The sequence below is a fragment of the Nannizzia gypsea genome, genomic scaffold (assembly GCF_000150975.2).
Source record: "Nannizzia gypsea CBS 118893 supercont1.2 genomic scaffold, whole genome shotgun sequence".
Taxonomy (NCBI): Eukaryota; Fungi; Ascomycota; class Eurotiomycetes; order Onygenales; family Arthrodermataceae; genus Nannizzia; species Nannizzia gypsea.
In genome coordinates, this window is record NW_003345200.1 from 3625560 (window position 1) to 3644260 (window position 18701).

The 18701-nt window shown below is 48.8% G+C and overlaps 8 protein-coding genes across 8 annotated transcripts; 5 read left to right on the forward strand and 3 right to left on the reverse strand.

Moving 5' to 3' along the window:
- Window positions 1-3330: 3330 nt before the first annotated feature.
- MGYG_03395 (hypothetical protein) lies at window positions 3331-4426 on the reverse strand (the record flags this gene model as incomplete). The annotated part of the gene is made up of 4 exons (XM_003175825.1): window positions 3331-3848; window positions 3990-4113; window positions 4228-4249; window positions 4292-4426. Coding segments are annotated over 4 exons (763 nt in total), but the record flags the coding sequence as incomplete, so codon positions are not given.
- A 475-nt stretch (window positions 4427-4901) lies between these two features.
- Window positions 4902-6656, forward strand: MGYG_03396 (nuclear GTP-binding protein NUG1; the record flags this gene model as incomplete). The annotated part of the gene is made up of 3 exons (XM_003175826.1): window positions 4902-4914; window positions 4978-5072; window positions 5157-6656. The coding sequence occupies 3 exons, from the start codon at window positions 4902-4904 to the stop codon at window positions 6654-6656; spliced, it is 1608 nt and encodes a 535-aa protein (XP_003175874.1).
- A 672-nt stretch (window positions 6657-7328) lies between these two features.
- On the forward strand, window positions 7329-8358 carry MGYG_03397 (hypothetical protein; the record flags this gene model as incomplete). Its single annotated transcript, XM_003175827.1, has 3 exons — window positions 7329-7451; window positions 7628-7761; window positions 7827-8358. 3 exons carry the CDS (start codon window positions 7329-7331, stop codon window positions 8356-8358), a joined length of 789 nt encoding a protein of 262 aa, XP_003175875.1.
- A 472-nt stretch (window positions 8359-8830) lies between these two features.
- MGYG_03398 (Sir2 family histone deacetylase Hst4) lies at window positions 8831-10565 on the forward strand (the record flags this gene model as incomplete). The annotated part of the gene is made up of 2 exons (XM_003175828.1): window positions 8831-9179; window positions 9250-10565. The coding sequence occupies 2 exons, from the start codon at window positions 8831-8833 to the stop codon at window positions 10563-10565; spliced, it is 1665 nt and encodes a 554-aa protein (XP_003175876.1).
- A 742-nt stretch (window positions 10566-11307) lies between these two features.
- Window positions 11308-14624, forward strand: MGYG_03399 (hypothetical protein; the record flags this gene model as incomplete). The annotated part of the gene is made up of 10 exons (XM_003175829.1): window positions 11308-11432; window positions 11518-11863; window positions 11931-12174; window positions 12241-12704; window positions 12771-12993; window positions 13060-13182; window positions 13236-13346; window positions 13406-13669; window positions 13726-13857; window positions 13921-14624. The coding sequence occupies 10 exons, from the start codon at window positions 11308-11310 to the stop codon at window positions 14622-14624; spliced, it is 2736 nt and encodes a 911-aa protein (XP_003175877.1).
- Window positions 14625-14794: 170 nt separating this feature from the next.
- Window positions 14795-15902, reverse strand: MGYG_03400 (60S ribosomal protein L35). The gene is made up of 4 exons (XM_003175830.1): window positions 15817-15902; window positions 15592-15734; window positions 15186-15411; window positions 14795-15105 (listed from the first exon to the last, which is right to left on the reverse strand). Exons 1-4 carry the CDS (start codon window positions 15817-15819, stop codon window positions 15100-15102), a joined length of 378 nt encoding a protein of 125 aa, XP_003175878.1. The 5' UTR covers window positions 15820-15902; the 3' UTR covers window positions 14795-15099.
- Window positions 15903-16162: 260 nt separating this feature from the next.
- MGYG_03401 (transporter GOS1) lies at window positions 16163-16995 on the forward strand (the record flags this gene model as incomplete). The annotated part of the gene is made up of 3 exons (XM_003175831.1): window positions 16163-16228; window positions 16308-16421; window positions 16492-16995. 3 exons carry the CDS (start codon window positions 16163-16165, stop codon window positions 16993-16995), a joined length of 684 nt encoding a protein of 227 aa, XP_003175879.1.
- A 219-nt stretch (window positions 16996-17214) lies between these two features.
- Window positions 17215-18325, reverse strand: MGYG_03402 (mitochondrial ATPase complex subunit ATP10; the record flags this gene model as incomplete). The annotated part of the gene is made up of 2 exons (XM_003175832.1): window positions 17215-17878; window positions 17946-18325. The coding sequence occupies 2 exons, from the start codon at window positions 18323-18325 to the stop codon at window positions 17215-17217; spliced, it is 1044 nt and encodes a 347-aa protein (XP_003175880.1).
- Between the last annotated feature and the right edge of the window lie 376 nt (window positions 18326-18701).

Below are 18701 nucleotides of genomic sequence, written 5' to 3' on the forward strand. Positions count from 1 at the left end.
CGCTAATATCGGGGTGAACCGATCGCCAAGGGTGACGAGAAATGCGAGGTAAAAAAAAAAAAGAGAGAGATTGAGCAGGAGGAAGGAAAAAGGAACGAAAAAAAAGTGTGTAAAAAGAAAGAAAGAGAAAGAGACGAAGGAGAAAAAGAAAAAAAGAACTTGGAACCCGGTTGAAAGGGCGATGCCAGAGCGCAGATTTTGCTTCAAGGAAAGACAAAAGTGATCGAGATAGCACCTTGCATTGTATTGTGCATATACAAAAGAGAGAACACGGAGAATTCCGCTGTTCTTTTTTGGATCCATTTCGAATCAAAGCACAAGAAAAGTGTGCAGAGCATTTCTAAAAGGCACCAAGCTGCAGGCTTGGTCACACTTCGAATTCCGGGCTGTTCCTGCATCGAAAGTAAGCTCGTACTCCATCCACCTGGGTGTGTCGCCCGTCTGTAAACACCACTGCTCCGTAACCTCCCTGGACCTGGATCTAGCCGGCTGTTCTCTGTACGGAGTCTCACAACGGGTCCAGTTGACCTTTGCTCTCCTACCCTCGTTCTCTGCCTGGTGACTCCGCAAAAACCAAAGACGAGAAGAGGAAGAAGAAGAAGAAAAAAAGGTGACTGATCTAAACCCACTCTCTTGCCTTGAGAGAGAGAAATACGCTTGGAACATGCTTGGAAGCCTGGCCACCTGCTATGTTTCTCTCTGCCTGGCCCTCTCTCTTCCTTTTTTTCTCCCCTCGGTCACCCATCGAGAGCTATCTAGTGTAGCTCCCTCACTTTCGAGCTGTCTTGTCTTGTCTGGGGCAAGCAACTATGATGGACCGGTTCCCTGCCATTCTGGGCTACGGGAGGCCCCTTTCGACCCGTAGACTCCATCTCCAAGCCAGGGGCGGATTACTCCCGTGCGTTATTGGACAAGGAGGTTTGCGCTTGTGGGACGATCGTTGGCAGGGTTGGTACCCGTGAACTTGGGATTCCAAAAGTCTTGTTGCCTGTTGTGCTGGGCACTGTGCCGTGTAAGCTATGTACCCGCTGAAGGTTGGATATCGGACGAGTGGTGGTGCACCCGTCCTGACCACCTTTGCTTATTCTTCCTGCCATCCTTGTTGGCGATGTCTGGTGTGTTATTGTTACTGTTGCTGTTGCTGTTGTTGCTGTTGTTGTTTTTGTTGTTTTTGTTGTTTTTGTTTCGTCGTCGTCGTCGTTTTTGCTTCTTTTGTCGATGTTTTTGCTTTTCCCAAAAGGGATAGTCATGTGATTACTGACTAAACTCTTAGATAAGCCGTATTGTAATACCAGGTACGCCGTACATGTGTTGTATTCATTACCAAACTTATTTTACCGGGTAATAATTTTATTTTTTCTATTTTATGAAGTTTGGGACACATCAGAAGTTATTTCGGACTTCGGGATTCCCAGACTACGGTAGAAGATGATATCTCGCATTTTCCTCACCCAGCAACGCGAGAGGAAAAGACTCGCTGACGATGGGAGCTGCATTTTAGGCGAGAATGTCTCGATTCTGTACCTCCCGAGTGGGTGTCCCGATTTTTGCCCCAAAGTTACACCCTGCGCAACGACACAATGGCGAGCTCAACAACAGTCTATCTCCCGGTACATGCACACTACACAAAAAAGAAAGTGATAGGGATGAGAGGAAAAAGAAAGGAAGTTTTCTTTGAGATCCTGCAGCCAGAGAACGATGCTCAGGGGCTTTTTCTCGTTTCTTGCGCACCACTTTCTTCTTCTCTCCGTGGGAGCGGAAAACATGGAGGAAAAACATGCGCAAGCTGTCGATCTCCATGACTGCAGGGCAGCCTGCGACCATATACAAAAGAGATACCACACAACATCTATACAAAGTAAAATGGAGTACGGAGTACATATCACCCACCTTTTGCCATGCAACCCGATGGATGATATTCAGCGCAAGGCGATGATCAGAGAAGGCGAGAGAAGGTCGAAGGTAGCGAATGGGCTGGTCTTCTTCAAGCCTCTTTCGCAACTGAGGAGCTATCGAGGCGTGCTAGATCGCCAAACCAGGGTATATCATGATATTCTATACATGCAATGTACCCCCCATATGTGAATACTAGCAACGTCAAGAGGTGATGGAGTAGGACCACGGAATACGCAGAGTGCACCACAACAATAGCAGCTAGGCCCTCTTTAGCAACCAGGAATTCTCCGGCGATGATCTGATCAGCACACAAGAATCAAACTGCCTCCCACACTCCCACACCTCCCACACATTTATACGCCAAGCCATGTGAGTGATCAGCTTCACGGCACAAAACCTAGTTTGCATACTATTCATTTATGCTCCGCTGGGGAAGAGATCGGGAAGACACTAGAAAACCACATCGATGGGATGTGACGAAATGGACTTCGCCAGATCCTGCCCCTTGGGAAGTCTCATGCAGGTGTCACTTTGTCGCTCTTGTGGCTGTCGATCTCTTTTTTTTTGCCATCTATACTGGACAAGTGTATAACTATATAGGCAGTACTCCATACAGAGAACTAACAACTTATGTGTGTGTGGAGCATTTCCGCAGTTGAAGAGACGAAGAGACGAAGAAGGGATCATAGCACACATATCCCACCCGGATGTATGCGAGAAAAGTGGTGGCTGGCTTAAAGTCACACGACGATGTGTCTGCAATGCAGGTGCAGAGTTAGATGGACCTACGTTTTCCTACCTCCATTTTTCACCCCTTGCGTATCACACAGAGAGTACTCCATACGTACGTACCTATATGTGTGCAATGCCGATGACCTGCAGGTATATGAGACACCGAGCCAAAGGTCGGACGTCGCAGCTCTGTACCCTTTGCCACAGCTATAAGGCGTACGTGGAATTCCATCACATCGGTTTTGCGTGACGAGGGAACGGACGCTAACTAGCACGACGCTCAACTGCCGTTTTGCTTTTTTGTTTCTAGCACGATACCGACTGGCTCCGCATCACAGGCGACTTACCCCAAGCCTTAAAAGACAAAATTGTCCAGAGCAGTAAGGGAGCATAAAGGCGAGATCCTCTAGGCGTGACGTATTTGGTATAGGCTTGTACACTGAGCCACAGAATTCAGGCACTCGATTCTATCTAGTCTCTTAGTTCAAACTCGGGCGTGCATGACACCTTTCCCAAGAGATGCATAGCCCTAGTGCAAGCAAACCGGTCTATCAAAACGGCGTGAACAAAAAACAAATGTTGATCTCACTAACAATCAGCGAACACTGGGAGGGCCAACACACGACGATATTCGTATCAACCAGTGTAAAGGGTGTAAACAAGGAGTCATGTCAGTACCCCATACCCAGTCATCGATCATAGCCCTATCTCCAGGACCCCTGTCAAGGCGGCTAAACGCTATTGAAGTGTATCCCAGACCTCTACCTCAACCTTGCCATCGGCGAACTTCTTGAGTGAGGCACTGTCAAGATCTTTGATGATCCAATCTGCTCCAGCCTCCTTCAGCTCTTCGACCACATGTGTCGTGGCGAGCGCAAGAACCTTAAACCCGGCAGCCTTCCCAGCGCGGACACCAGACGGAGCATCTTCAATCACAAGCATCGAATCACTATGGTCCAAGCCAAGCCGAGAACGGCCTAGTAGGTAACAGGAAGGATCTGGTTTGCCAGCCTGCACATCCTCCGCAACAACGAGGTACTTTGGATGTGCAAGCCGCAGGACGCCGAGCCAGCCGGTAATCAACGCATTGCTGCCAGACGTCACGACGGCCCATGGCGCTCCGGCCTCTTCCAACGAGGTGAGGAGCCGTCGTGCACCGGGTATCTCAGTTGCATCATTACCAAGATCCCTTGGGATTCGTCCTTCAATCATGCTAACGTCTGTGAATTACGCTCTAGTCAGATACTGACTTTCCGTATTGTGCCGAAATTTCTTCTTCTCTTTCCCCTCTCTTCTCCGCTCCCCCACGGGGAAATGAGATGAGGGAGAATATGTGGATATATGCAGGTGTGAAGACTCACATTCCCAGGTTGCCTTCTCAGGAGCAATAATCTGAAGCGTATCAATGCTTCTTCTGCCGTGGGAGGTTTGCAAGATCACTTTCGGGTCTACTCCGATCTCTTCTCCTATTCTTCCAGGCCATAGCTTTAGATAAGGAAACGATCAAACAAAACAATGCTCTACACACGTTGGGGGTTGGTGATAAGGCGTGCGTTAATCCCCCAAGGGAAGTGCGGGATGTGCCAGCGCCAGACTCACATATGCCAATGTTTCACGACCGCTAGAACCGCATGATTAGCTTGGGAAGAAAAATACAGCTGACGTGAGGGAGAGGACTGCATGATGCAAAGGCGGCTCACCAGCAGTGGAATCTACGATTGTTCCATCGAAGTCGAAGAGCAGCCCATCGAAGGTAAGTGACATGCGAGGGCCGCTGAACGACCCGGTTGAACCCATCTTGACTTTCGGCTGTAATCGAAGCAAGTCTTCCGGTCTGAGTGAGCTTCTCTAACGGTAAAATATATCGAGAGTACTGTTTAAGCAAGAAGAATAAGAAGAATAAAAAGAAGAAGAAACTGGATTTATCGTCACTTCTCCCTTTCTTCTGTTTCGCTCTTGTTCTTTTGTCTCTTTCTCCCCGCCGGAAGAAAGACTTTTATATATAAAAATCCCACCTTGTAGGATTACTGTCTCTGATTGGCCGAAATGACAACTCAGCGAGATAACGTCCGCTTAGTCAGGATCTTATCTTATCGTCTTCGCCAAGACTTTATAATCAGTAAAATCTTGGCAAGTTTGGACCCACATTAAAATATTTTTATTTTTTTATCTTTTTTTTCTTTGCGGTGAAAAGTGAAGAAGAGGAAGAAAGAAGAAGAAGAAGAAAGAACTTGAGCCGGTTCTGTGATTTGAAGTAGAGAGACACAGACAAGATGGTAAAGCTAGGTAAGTGCGCACTGTTCTGACGGTTATATATTGTCGGCCTTTTTCTGACTGTTGTGCGTTTAGGGAAATCGTCAAAGCGGACGCCAGTTCGGCTACGGCATAAGATTGAAAAAGCCAGTGCTGCAAAGCAAAGAAAAGATCGAAAGCTCGCCAAAAAGGTTTGCGATCCCCATTGAGTAGAGACTTGGGCATTAAGACTGAGCTCTAGGGATATGGTGCTAACTGGGTGGACGTGGGTTTAGAATCCTCAATGGCGCTCAAAGCTCAAGAAAGATCCCGGCATTCCAAATCTATTCCCCTATAAAGACAAACTCCTGCAGGAGATTGAAGAGAAGAGAAGGCTAAAGGCTGAAGAAGCACAGAAACTGCGCGAGGAGGCGAAGCTACGGCGTCAGGCGCAAAATGCAGAAGAAGCTGGAGATATTGATATAGCAGAAAATGCTGATCTTATCGACGATGAGGACGACGAACTGGTAGATGGTGACGACGATGATATGGAGATTGAGGGAGAGGAGCCCAACCCAATGGCTGCACTTTTAGCCTCTGCAAAGGCTCGCGCAGCTGAATATGAAGATCAGCACGGGGACGAGGACATGGGGGATGATGATGAGGATGGTGGGGTGACATTTGAAGACATGGCTGTGCCAACGACAAAAGAAAGCTCACGGCGGGCATTCGATAAAGCCTTTAAGGAGGTTATTGATAGGGCGGATGTGATACTTTACGTTCTTGATGCTCGAGACCCTGAAGGAACTCGGTCGAAGGAGGTGGAGCGAGATATCATGGCTGCAGACCACGGATCGAAGCGTCTCATTCTTATCCTGAACAAGATTGATCTCGTGCCTCCACCAGTGCTGAAGGGATGGCTGGTATATTTACGGCGATATTTCCCCACGCTGCCCCTTCGAGCGTCCTCTGGAGCGCCTAATGCACACACTTTTGACCACAAGCAGTTAACGGTCAAGGGAACCTCAGAGACTCTCTTCAAGGCCCTGAAGGCATATGCACATGACAAGCAGCTAAAACGGGCCGTATCAGTCGGTGTGATCGGATACCCTAACGTGGGCAAGTCTTCAGTGATCAACTCATTGACAAGCCGTGTCACCAGGGGCAATGCCAACGTATGCCCTGTCGGCGCAGAGGCTGGAGTTACTACAAGCCTCCGCGAAGTCAAACTGGACAGCAAACTAAAGGTCATCGACTCGCCTGGAATTGTCTTCCCCAATTCCGACAAGTCCAAGTCGTCTGAGTCTCGAAAAATAAAAGAACAGGCTCGCCTCATTCTTCTCAACGCTATACCCCCCAAACAGATCTCCGACCCTGTGCCAGCTGTTACACTCTTGCTCAAGAGACTCTCTGCGTCTGAAGCCTTGTTTTCGAAGATGCTAGACTTCTACGGCATCCCTCCCCTGTTCCCAACTAACGGTGACAGGACAACCGACTTTCTTATCCAGGTTGCGCGCAGAAGAGGCAGGTTGGGCCGAGGCGGTGCGCCCAATATCAGCAGTGCAGCCACGACAGTCATCACTGACTGGAGAGATGGCCGCATCCAGGGCTGGCTTGAAGCCCCTGCCTTACCCGTCTCTGCTGGCGTAGAAGAGGGTGCTGCTGCAGGAGAGGCCGGCGCGCCAACTGCTGATACGAAGCAGATAGTGACCGAGTGGGCGAAGGAGTTCAAGCTTGAGGGCCTATGGGGAGACGATGCAGCTCAAGAGGATAACGACGAGCAGATGAAGGAGTAGATGCGTTTTTTCTTGTTTCTTTCTGGGTCTATTATAATACACGGCGCAAAGAGGGCGATGTGATGTTTTTTCTAGTAGTCAATTTCCACCGGGCGTAGCTTATGCAGAAATGATATATTCCCATTCGCGGCGTACAAAAGAAACTGCCGTGGTCATTCTTAAGCAATCAAAGGCCGTCTCCGTCCATCTATCCTGCAGTAGCCCCTTGGTCCCTTATACACGAATAGTAAGTGTTTTTTGATAGATGTCGCAGCTCCTCTGGCGGTCGAGCTTCTCCAAGCGTTGGCAAAGGGAAAAAAACTACCCCAAACCTTGAACTTTTGCTCGCAGCAACCAAAACATCCCACTGTATCATCCAGATCAAAGCGCATAAAGACAACCAGCATTTCCTTACGAACTCTACAAGGCTTACTACTCAGATTGAAGGTATTTCGTCTTTTTTGGCCCCGTCTGCATCCATGGCAAGCTGTGGCTAACCTCATTTGCAGCTTCATCTACTTGAACTGCTCGCGATCAGGACATCAATCCACCTTCTTCCCCTACCACCCAAGCAGCAGCAACTGAACTGCAACATCAACACCAACAGCAGCTGTGAGGCAGGCCTTACCGGCACTGTATCCTTTATCCTACTCGATTGAATATAGTGATAGCTGCTCTATCGCCCGTTTCACAATGTCTACAAATGAGGCGGGAGAGCCAAACGGCAGAGATCCTATAAATACCCAAGCGGGAGAGACAGATGCTGGTGATAATGCACCAGGCTCTGAAGGCACAGAGTCAGGGCTAAGCGTTGATGTGAGATATCCTGGCACTTTTTCTACTTATGGCACTGCTGTGGTGTTCTTTGGGGTGGCACATCTGGGGGGTCGGACTATCCTACCAGTGTCAATGCCCAGTAGCAATGTCTACAAAGGGTGCGAACCATTATAGACTGACAAGGAGAGACACAACTGTGTGTCTGCTTTGCTTAGGATATTCTTCTCCCTCGGAGTGTTATAATGCGGTTAGCAAAGGATATGCTGCCGCCGGGTACTGGTGTCCAGCGTGATGCAGTTACGGCCATATTAAAAGCTGCTACAGTATTCGTTTCGTACATATCTTCACAGTAAGTCGGTTCAGATCTGGACTTTCTGCCTGGAACTATTATAGCTAACGGCATTGGATGTACAGTGCAAATGACATGACGGATAAGAAGACTCTAACGCCGCAGGACGTGCTCGCGGCACTGACAGAGGTAGAACTAGGTGACTTTCGACCACATTTAGAAAAGCAGCTCAAGGCCTACACGGCCCTTATGAATAACAAACGCGAGTCGAAGAAGAAAGGAAAGTCAGGCAAGGACGCCAGCGGCGGACACGATGGTGAGCCAGGAAGCAAACGACTTAAGCGAGACGGCGACGACAAGGAGAAGACAGCAGCATCGGGCGCTGGCGCATCATCTACGGCCGGTGCAGTAGCACAGGAAGCCGGCAGCCAGAACCAAGGGGAGCCTCTGGAGGAGGACGACGACACAGAGCCGATGGACGACACCAACCTCAGCAACGAGGAGGAAGACGAGGAGGACGAGGAGGTCGAGGACGAGCCAGAGTCGCAGGGAGAGCAGGAAGAAGACACGATGGACCGGATAGAGGACAGCGACTCGGCGCAGCAGAGACGGGCAGCGGCAGCAGCAGCGGACTCTGGCGACAGCGACAGCGACTAGATATTTAGCTAACCAACGGCCACCCAGCTGACCACCCATTGCCGGCGTCTCTACAGCTAGTTATACGTTTTAAATAGTTACAAGCAATCTTCGTAGACATGGCCCGTCGCCGCCCTCCCTTCTTCTCTTCCTCTTCCTCTTCCTCCCCCCCTGGTCGGTTCTTGTAACTCAGTCACTTGTTTGTTTTGATGTTTTTCTGCGCTAGAAAGGGAAAACCTTCTGCGTCGTCGCCTTCGAAACTCCGTCATCAGCTTTTTCTTCTTCCTCGTCTTTCTTCACACAAACCACCAACTCGGCCACCACAGCCCTACATCTCTCTGCCGGCCGTGTCTTCACCAATGGCGATGATTCCGCCATAAGACGAAGAGTTGGCACGCGTTAGACACGGCTCTGCCTCTTCCTCTGCATCTTCCGCAGCCGCAGCTTCACCCTCACTCGATCTTCAAAACCCGCTCGCGTCTTCGCGCCCACGATGGACTTTGAGCTCTCCGACACGTCTTCAGAGCTCAGCTCGCTCCCGTCGACGCCTCCGTCAGAGGACAGTCTCTATCCCTCTCCGCCGGCATCTCAGTTGTTCCAGGTTCAGTCCGCTGCCGCGTCGTCGACGGCCGCTGAGGAGGTGGTGGTGGAATCTGCGCCGGTACGCAAGAAGCGGAAGATTGAGCCGAAGCCCAGAATCACCAGACATCTCGACCTCACGCACCCAGACAAGTACGTCTGTCCAGGCCAGGAAGAGCAGCTTCAGACGCTGCTGAGGACGCTGCGTGGGCATCGTAAGATCGTGGTGGTGGCGGGCGCTGGCATCTCAGTCTCTGCCGGAAGTAAGTTTTCCTTGCAGACTCCCTCCCCTTATTTTCAATTCACCCGCTGACTGCGAACAACTAACTGCAGTACCGGATTTTCGGTCATCTCATGGCCTGTTTACGACGCTGAAAAAGGATCATAAGTTGAAAGCGTCGGGGAAGCAGCTGTTCGACGCATCGGTTGTCTACCAAGATGAATCTATGATCTCTTCTTTCCATGATATGGTGCGGACGCTGTCGAAGCTGTCTGCATCCGCAAAGCCTACTGCATTCCACCATCTACTCGCTCGTCTGGCACAGGAAGGACGGCTTCTACGCTTGTATACCCAAAATGTTGACGGGATCGAGGCCTCCCTGCCACCGCTGGAGACCAAAGTACCCCTAGAAGTAAAGGGGCCTTGGCCGATCACTATCCAGCTCCACGGCGGCCTACACACGATGGTCTGCCAAAAATGCAGCAATGCTTCCAGTTTTGAAGCAGATTTGTTTAAGGGACCTGACCCACCGCTCTGTGGAGCATGTGAGAGGAACGAGGAAACTAGGACCGCCGGGGGACAGAGGAGCCGTGGTATCGGCAAATTACGGCCTCGTATGGTGCTATATAACGAGTACAACCCAGATGAAGAGGCCATAGGCTCCGTGGTCAGTGCTGATCTACGCGCGAGGCCTGATGCGCTTGTGGTGGTCGGTACCAGTCTCAAGATCCCCGGTGTACGACGCATCGTCAAGGAAATGTGCCGTGTCGTGAGAGGCAGGAGAAACGGCACCACCGTTTGGATCAACCACGACCCGCTCCCTTCTGGAAAGGAGTTTGAAGACTGCTGGGATCTGGCAATCAAGGGTGACTGTGACAAGGTTGCACTCCATGCTGGCCTCAAGAGATGGGACGACAAGGGTGAGGATGATGGCCGCTCCTTCAATGAATGCACTGAAGAGGAGTTCGACCGCGCCAAGTCAGGCAACGCCGAAATATCTGTGGTCATCACACCCCAGAAGCCTGTCAAGTTCGCCAATTTTACAAATGGCATGCCTACGCCATCTTCCAGTTCCGAAGACTCCCTCAACCCCGGCAAACGGTCACAGAGCCCGACCCCCAGCGCTCCTCCCAAACAAAATGGTGCCAGGACCAAGATGGTCAAAAAGCCCAGCCAGCCACGGAAGCCCAGAGCGAAGAAGACGAAGGCTGCAGATGCTTCTGCTAAGACTGTTCCGCTTAACAAGTCGTTCCCGAGCAGGAAGCCTACTGCTGCCAAAGAATCCAAAGTGGTAAAAGAGCCATCCCGTTGCAAGATAGAAGACGTCCTGAATCCGATTCCTCCCGAGTCTGCTCGAAGCAACGGCCCGGCGCCCCTGGAGCTGGAGACGAAGGAGAATAATAATAATAATGTTGTTCATCATAGCTAAAGCCCTTCCTCTGGCTTTACCGTTAACCAACCGCCGCCCTCTAGACGGCCACCTCTCCTCCAAAATCTCTATCCTATCCTTCACATGAATGGATACCTTACCTAATTGTCGGCTTCGTCTCTTTTGACGTCCTCCTTTCTTGAGTGAATCCTGCAGCAATAGACGAGATACCCTGTGATACGTTGCTGACGGACAAGCGTGTACTACTAGCATCTGGCGCGCTTTTGTTCTACCTTTTTTTCTCCTTTCTTCTTCATCTTCATCTTCTCCCAGTGTACTTGCTTTCCTCTCGCTGGGACTTGGACCTATTTCTCATCCATTTATCCATATTTATGAAACCTCATGGAGTCGGCGTTATGGCAGACGTGATTGTAATAGAGCCGAAGAGAGCTGTTATACATATCATCATCAATCGTTCGTTTTAAAATGGAAGCAAGCCATTACCTACTAATACTCTTATCCGTATAAACATCTATATCTCGTAGTGAAATCTTCAGTGTCCTGTAGTTGTTAATTATCTACTTTATTTAATTCATCCCCAGCATCGTGGTGGCTGTTTTTGGCTGCTCGCAGTTTTTCGTCCCTGGCGCGAACGTCGAAACAAACCGCGAAACAACGTCAACCCAAGATTTGCAGCTTAAGCGACCAACAGCTCTACAGCAACAACAGCAAGAAATGCAATAATATTATACCACAGCTGCATTAAGCTGATGATTTACTGTCCAGAAGAAGCCGATATAAAATGGAAGAGACGTTGGACGACCTCTTCGGCGACTCGGGTGGCCTGGACCTGAGCTTGTCGGCTCCTGCGCCACCAAAGGCTCTACCAGCTCGAATTGACGAGCTGCGGATGCTAGGATGCTGCCAGTATGTATAGATCAATTCTGTAGCTGGATTTCATGCTATCGTTCATTGCTACACTCAAGATTTCTCGCTGACGGGAGCTTTGAAGGAAAATCGCCTGGTCCAAGGCCGGCGCAATCGCCTACATCTCCCAAGACGGGTCAAAGGCTTTTCTACGGAATCTCAGATGCAGTCCTGAAGAGGGCAAATGGAGTCTGAGTGAAGGAGACCACGATCATCCCATTGCTGAAGCACAGAGTGGCCATACCCTAGTTCATCTCGCGTGGAATGAACCTGGGGCAGAGCTTGCTGTTGTCGATTCTTGCGGGCGCATATCTATCATCGGAATGTCAGTTGGTCTTAATGTTCTGATGCAGTCACGTCCGGCAGTATTAGACCCTGACGATGATGGGAATCAGCCTGTTGGACTCATGTGGCTTGCCCTGAACCGCTCGGTATGTGTACTGATGTGCTGTTACTTGACTTGTCGTGGGTGGTTTTTTTGCTGACCTGCGCCCGAAGGTACATACATTTAGCCACGCTGGCAGGACAAGCGGTCGATGGGCGTATGTTAGATACCCGCGCAGGCCAATGGGGCCGTTTCACCCTTTGCATAAGCTGGCTTTGTTTGTCGTTACGAGATCTGGCAAGCTGAAACTGCTTTATCAAAACCAGGAATTGAAATGGGGGGATATGGTGATTGAGCTACAAAACACAGGATATACCGATGATGTCCTAATGCATGCCTCAATGACCCCGGTAGATGGTAATACATATCCCCCTATAACTACTGTGCACTATCTGATACAGTGTTCACTAACATGTTTTAAAGGCGGAGGAATCATGATCGTCACATACTCAGCGAGCAATGAGCTACGGCTTTACCGTGCCATGCTTAAATGGGAAGGCTCACCGGTTGATTCCAACACTCAACGACCAAATAATTCCATTGCAGTACCCAGCGTTCAGTTGGCTCATATCGAGGTTGAAGTTCCAAATGTTGTACCATCCCCATCAACATATGTGATAGGGAACGAAGACAATATAACCAACAATGCGAATGGACTATTTGCACTTACGCACTTGCAAGTAGTCGCCTGCCCAGTGGATGCTCCTGGTGGGCAAACCGCGCCAATGGTACTGGCTGTGTTTTCTTGTCCAATACACAACGTGCACGCACGGCCTCATCTACAACATCCCAGCGTCATTGTGAGATGGGAGTTCCGTCCAGTCAACCAAACCCTTCATAGAAGTTTCGATAGTATAGCATCTAAGCAACCACGCAATCCATTGCTGGTAAGTTTAGGGCACGTATTCTCGCTACCTACTGATCCAGCCAGCTGACAATTGTCTTTCCTTTAGCCAAGTACCGAGCTAAATAGACAGGCGGATACGTATTTTGAGAGGCATATAGTTTCCATTGACTACATGGAAACCGGAAATCTTTTTGCTATTACCACTGAGGACGGCAATATAACATTCTACGATGCGAAGACATTTACTCCTCTATCTGGCGTTGAAGATATCGAAACTGTTACGAGCCTGCCACAGTCTGGCTTCACCTTTCCTGCTGCAATTTCTCCAGGTATGGATCTGGCCGCCCTTGGTTGATATTATGTTTGAATGGTGTGACTGACCAGAAAAATTGAAGGCATTCATATTTCATTTTCACCAAGTGGTTGTATAGCAGCCTCTCTCGATGAGAAATCACAGGTCCAGTTGCGTGTGATGGAGCATTCATTTGGTCACGAGCAAGATGGTCTGTTTAATGACGGTGCGTATTTTGTGATTCTTAGCTATTTATCCAGAAGCTGATGGGCATTGAAGGAAAATTTATGAGTGCACTGGCTGCCCTTACCATGGCTTATTGCAGAGCTTGCAGCAGTGACAGTAATAATGACGATATACTAATGATTGTTACGCAGCAGCTAAACCAAGGTAAGTACTGCATATCCATCAGCTTTCCAGTAACACAGAACTGACCTTAAGATCTATAGAATCTCATAAGAAATTCATAAATGAAGTATATCGAGCTCTGTCGATGAATGTTACGATTGAACAGGACAAGCTCATGAATAATCCATATATCCTGAAGTGCTTCAGTATGCAGGCTGCGCTTGGGTTCAAGAACCGACTTGAGCGTCGTAACCTTGCAGCTGCTGTTCCATGGCTCACTCTACAACTTCGACAAATATCCATCCTACTGACATACCTACTGCATTTTAACAAAGCTGGTACTGAGGTTGATTGTCATGATCCCGGTATGTTCAATGGCGAGTCTCATGATTTACGGACGTATGTACTAATTAACGGATAGAAACATTACGGATAGCTCTGGGCAATGTGAAATGGGCTCTCGACCTAGCTAAATACATTGTTGATGACCTATTTGAGATTTCTGACAATCTAAACGGCCAATCCAGCAGTCAAGATTCAGGATCGTCATCGGGTAAGAAAGCTGCCGCAAAAGCCATAATGCAACTACAGTATGCTGACATAGGTCCACTCAAAGGAAAAATATACGAATCACTGTCGACTATCCTCATTATCTCAAGCATTCCACGCTCATTCCTCAAATATATATGCCGCGGTCTCCGTGGCCTAGCTAACGGATTTAGGACTGCAACAAATCTCAGCAATGAATCTTACCAAATCTATTCTCAAATAGTGACGGTGATCACAGAATCAGCCCTGAAAGTGGACGTATATGAGAAGCTTCTTGCAAGCGTTGAGAATGATGTTAAACATGCCTATCAAAATGCAGGCTTCAATAATGCGGACCGGGCAGCCCCTGAACGAGACCTACTTATCAATGGTAGTATACCCCCCGTCTTACAGCCGGCAGTCACTACAATCCTGACCAAGACGGTCCCCATGATACGGAATGAAGCCAACCCCATGTATTTGTTTTTACAAGACTACAGCTGGCTGGGCGTTGGTGATGACAAAAGAGCAGATCTATTCAGACACAAGTACGAAATCGACATCCTTCGGAAAGTTTTAATACCTCTGGATGAATCAAGCGGTACTGCACGGTCGAGCCGAAGGTGCGTTCGATGCTGTGCAGTATCACAGGATATTCCACCCAAGTCTGTGGCAGCCGTGAAGATGTTGATGAGAACTTCTGTTCTCCGAGCGTGTACTTGTGGTGGAATGTGGTCCATGAGCAATGCTAGTAGCGTAAAGGGCTCTACTGCTTTGCCTGGATGGAGATAGCCAGGTAATAATGTAATAGCGAGCAGGCCATCTTGTTTCAACAGCTATTATTCCTTACGAGTATCGTCTACAGACATAAACTGCGTGGCGGCTTAGTTCCTCATTCAATACCAAATTAATCAAAGGGATTATTAGGACTTGATAATAGCACCTGCTTTTGACATTGCCTAAATAGTAGATGATCCTATCAAAGCCCATTGGTATCTAATATGAACCACATCCGAGCAGCCAGTTCGCCCATGTATGAAAAGCGTGCATCTCCTCAGCAATATTAAAACCGAGTGGTACGTCGAAGGTAGGGAATTGTTGGAAGAGCTGAAGTTCAATGAATTATTTTTCCATTTTTCATAATTGCCGCGTCATTGCATCTTCTATTGATACATCCACAGCTATTCATAAAAGACGCAGCAAGCTCAACCGAAGAGGGAATGCGCCGCTTTTTGAAACTTTGAACCAGAGGGAAATAAGGAAACGTTTATGCCTATAAATTTGGGGCGTAGTTAGTATTGCCCTTCTCTGGTTCACCCGTAGTTAACGAGAGTCGCTTGCGGAGGGACATACCTTGACGGCATATTTCCTCTGGGGGAAGTGCATCTCCTTCTTCTTCTGCTTCTCGGTCTTGAGGGCGGCCTGGTGTGGGGTAAGTCGTCGTCGGATGGCGCGGGTCTTCTTTGCTCGGAGGTCAAGTGGGAGGTATTTCTTGTTCTTGTAGAAGAGGCGGAGTTGTGAGCGCTGGTTGGCGTTGATGACTGTGAGGACCTTTGCAATGGATTTGCGGAGATCGTGACTATTCAATTCAAAATCCGTCCATGTCAGCCTGTCATCCCAGAACTTGAATCGCAATCCCATATTGTTCCCGAACTTCTCGCCTGGCGTCTTTGTTTCTTTCTCCCCTCATTCCATCCCAGGTTTAAAAAGTTCTCCTCAAAAGCGAAAATATCTGCAAGGGCTGGACGTAGAATCATACATTCTGGTGAGCTTCGAAGAGGAACCTCCAGCGATCTTCTGGACACGGAGCTGGCCCAACTCGGTCTTCAGCTCATCGAGCTGCTTGGTGAGGTCTTCTTTGCTCTTGCCCCAGAGCTGGCCGGTCTTGACTTTGGCGGACGACTAAACGGAAAAAACACAGAAGTTAGCATTGGTGCCTCGGATCGCAATAGGGTGCCATTCTTTTCGCCATTTTTGAACGTACCATGGTGACTGGTTGCGATGTTGTCGATGTTGATGCCGACCTTGAAGAAGCTGAATGTCGAAGTTTCTCGTCGTGAAATGTCGAACTTGTGGGACTTTAGGGCTTTTTTTCCGTTTCGCGATCTTCTAAGCGGGCTTATGTAAGTGGTCACGTGGAGGACGGTTGCCAAGACTTGTTAGGTCATCTTTTGATGATCGAAGACGATGAAGACGCAGAAGGAGAAAAGATACGGAGTACAACAAACGAGCAGCGGCAAGAAGACAGAGTGGACAGACGGCGATATATGATATGTGACTGCTGGGTGTTTGTGATATAACTTTATACACATTATCGTCTGGGAGATACCATGACGACCTCGACTGGGACTGGGTGGGCACAGCTCCGCCAACAGGCCCGGTCTCTTGAGACTCAGGTATGTTAGTTATACCATAGGCAACTCCGTATAGTTTGGCACCGGGATATTGGGCGTTTGCTAATGATATATGCTTTAGACAGAGTCTCTGTTCCATTCGTACGCCCAGTATGCTTCCATGAGCCAGCTCCCGACAAAACCATCAGAGGATGAGAACAGGCTGGAAGCTCAGATCCAGGATATCCTGAGCAGAGTACGTCGCAGATACCCCACGCGCGTTCTTTCTACATAACTATAGACTAACTGCGTATGCGCTGTTCTAGCGAGAAACCCTTATATCACAACTCTCCCGCCTGCTTGACTCCGAGTCCGCTTTGACCGCCTCTGCCTTGAAGCAGAACAATCTCTCCCGCCACCGGGAAGTCCTCCTTGAACATCGCCAGGAACTTAAGCGTCTAAAGGCGACTATATCAGAGACTCGAGACCGTGTGAACTTGCTTTCGAATGTTCGGTCGGACATAGATGCGTACCGCGCATCTAACCCTGCCGGAGCAGAGGCAGACTACATGCTTGAGGAAAGAGGGCGACTAGACAACAGTCACAACATGATGGACAGTGTCCTGAGCCAGGCTTACGCCGTCAATGAGAACTTTGGCTTGCAGCGAGAAACGCTAGCTAGCATTAATCGTCGTATCGTTGGTGCTGCCAGCCAGATACCCGGCGTCAATAATCTAATCAACAAGATCGGTGCCAAGAGAAGACGGGACGGGATCATCCTAGGCACTTTTATCGGAATTTGCTGTTTAATGGTGTTTTTCTTCAGGTGATTGATCACCGTGCCTCGGCCTGTGTATAAATTTGATGCGGCGTGCGGCGTTCCCAGGGCATGAGTTTAGCAGGCGTTGAGATTTGATATATGATATGATATGATCGGGCTTTCTGTGTTTCTGTCTCTTATTTTGGTGTTCCAAGCTTCCGCTGCCGCACACGGTGGCTAATGTCTATATACAATATCGTACATTATCTTAAAAAATCAAACGCTCGCTTCAAGCCGTCTGAGCGGCTTTTTGTATTTCTGATGCTGAGATGATCCTCGGCGCTTCCTGGCTTGCTCTCTTTTCACTCACCAGCTTTTGCAAGCCCCTGTTCAAGGATTCTAACTCCTCGGCCCCAGCAATGCTGCTTCCAGCCCATCTGATCTTACAATTCTCATCCAGAAGATAAACATAACCAACTTTCCCGTTAAGCATCCCTATTTGATCTTTCAGGTAATTTGTAAACCCCTTCCTGACCAAGAAGTATCTCCCGTGTTGCTCCTTTAGCATCTTCCGTCGCATACTACCCATGAATAACCGTACAAGGAGTGCCTTAAGCCAGTTATCTTCATTGTTAATATCGACCTTCTGAACTAATGGACCAGCATCGGCGATTATCTTCTGTAGTTCGGGGTTTTCCTTTTCACCAACGAATGTAACCGTTTGGCTCTCTGCCCACAGACTGGCAAACACTCGAACAAGGGATATTTTGCCGCGAAGAACTGGTGTTGTATGCTGCATTGGATTGGATCGCAGGAGTGTTCGACCAAATAAGTTGGGGAAGTATAAGGAAAAGTCTTCTTTGAACAAACGGGGATTGCAGATGAATACTTTTCCGCTGTGGTAGTTCATTCGGTGCCATTCCCGGTAGTATGGTTTGCTATATTCTTTTATCCTGCACTTGGTCAGCATATGCGCCCCTTGCCGGAAGTTTATGGTTGGAAATATGTGTTCGGCCTTACAATTCTGACTGTCGTTGTTGGTATTTCTCCTTGTCTACAAGGTCTCCTCCGCGCTGTCGCAATGTTCTTTTGTCAACGCCGGTATTCTGGCCTTCCTCGGGGGCATATGGTAATCCTAGCGGACGCTTTAAGGGCTTTGGTGTAAATTGTTTAACCTCGGTCTTGTTTAAGGCCACGGGATTCTGTTCAATAGCTGGCGGAATATTCAGCTTTCGTTGTTGCGGCTGCTGTTGCGATTGCGGTTGCGGTTGCGTCTGTTGTTGCCGCCATTGGCTTGACAAGCTGAATTGACGGCATGATGAGAGTCTATATGAATTGCAACAGCTCCGGCGAAACAAGCCAGCCTCAAAGATTGAGGAGACTGCCTGGTGCCGGCTCATTGTGGTCGTAAATGAATACAAAACCTAGATGCCGCAGTAGTCAGAGTGATGATAATTTTACAATCTAGCGGAGCTTCAGAACTTACAATGACTGTCCAAGAACGAATTGAATAACCAGGACCCTCCTCACAACTCGGACGGCTGCTTCTTTGCTAGTTTGTTTGCTGAGTTGGTCGTGAGCTTTGTAACTTGCAAATCTTTGAAGCTTGAACCGTCGGTTGGTGAGATCCATCACGTGGCTAACTATTTAGGTCATTAAACCGCCGACTCGCCCCTGCTGCCTGGAACCACGGTTCGCGGTTGGGGCCAGGGAGGACAGAGGGAGAACAATTATATAAAGGCATTGGAGTTATTTCTTTCGGTCTTGCAAAATGAC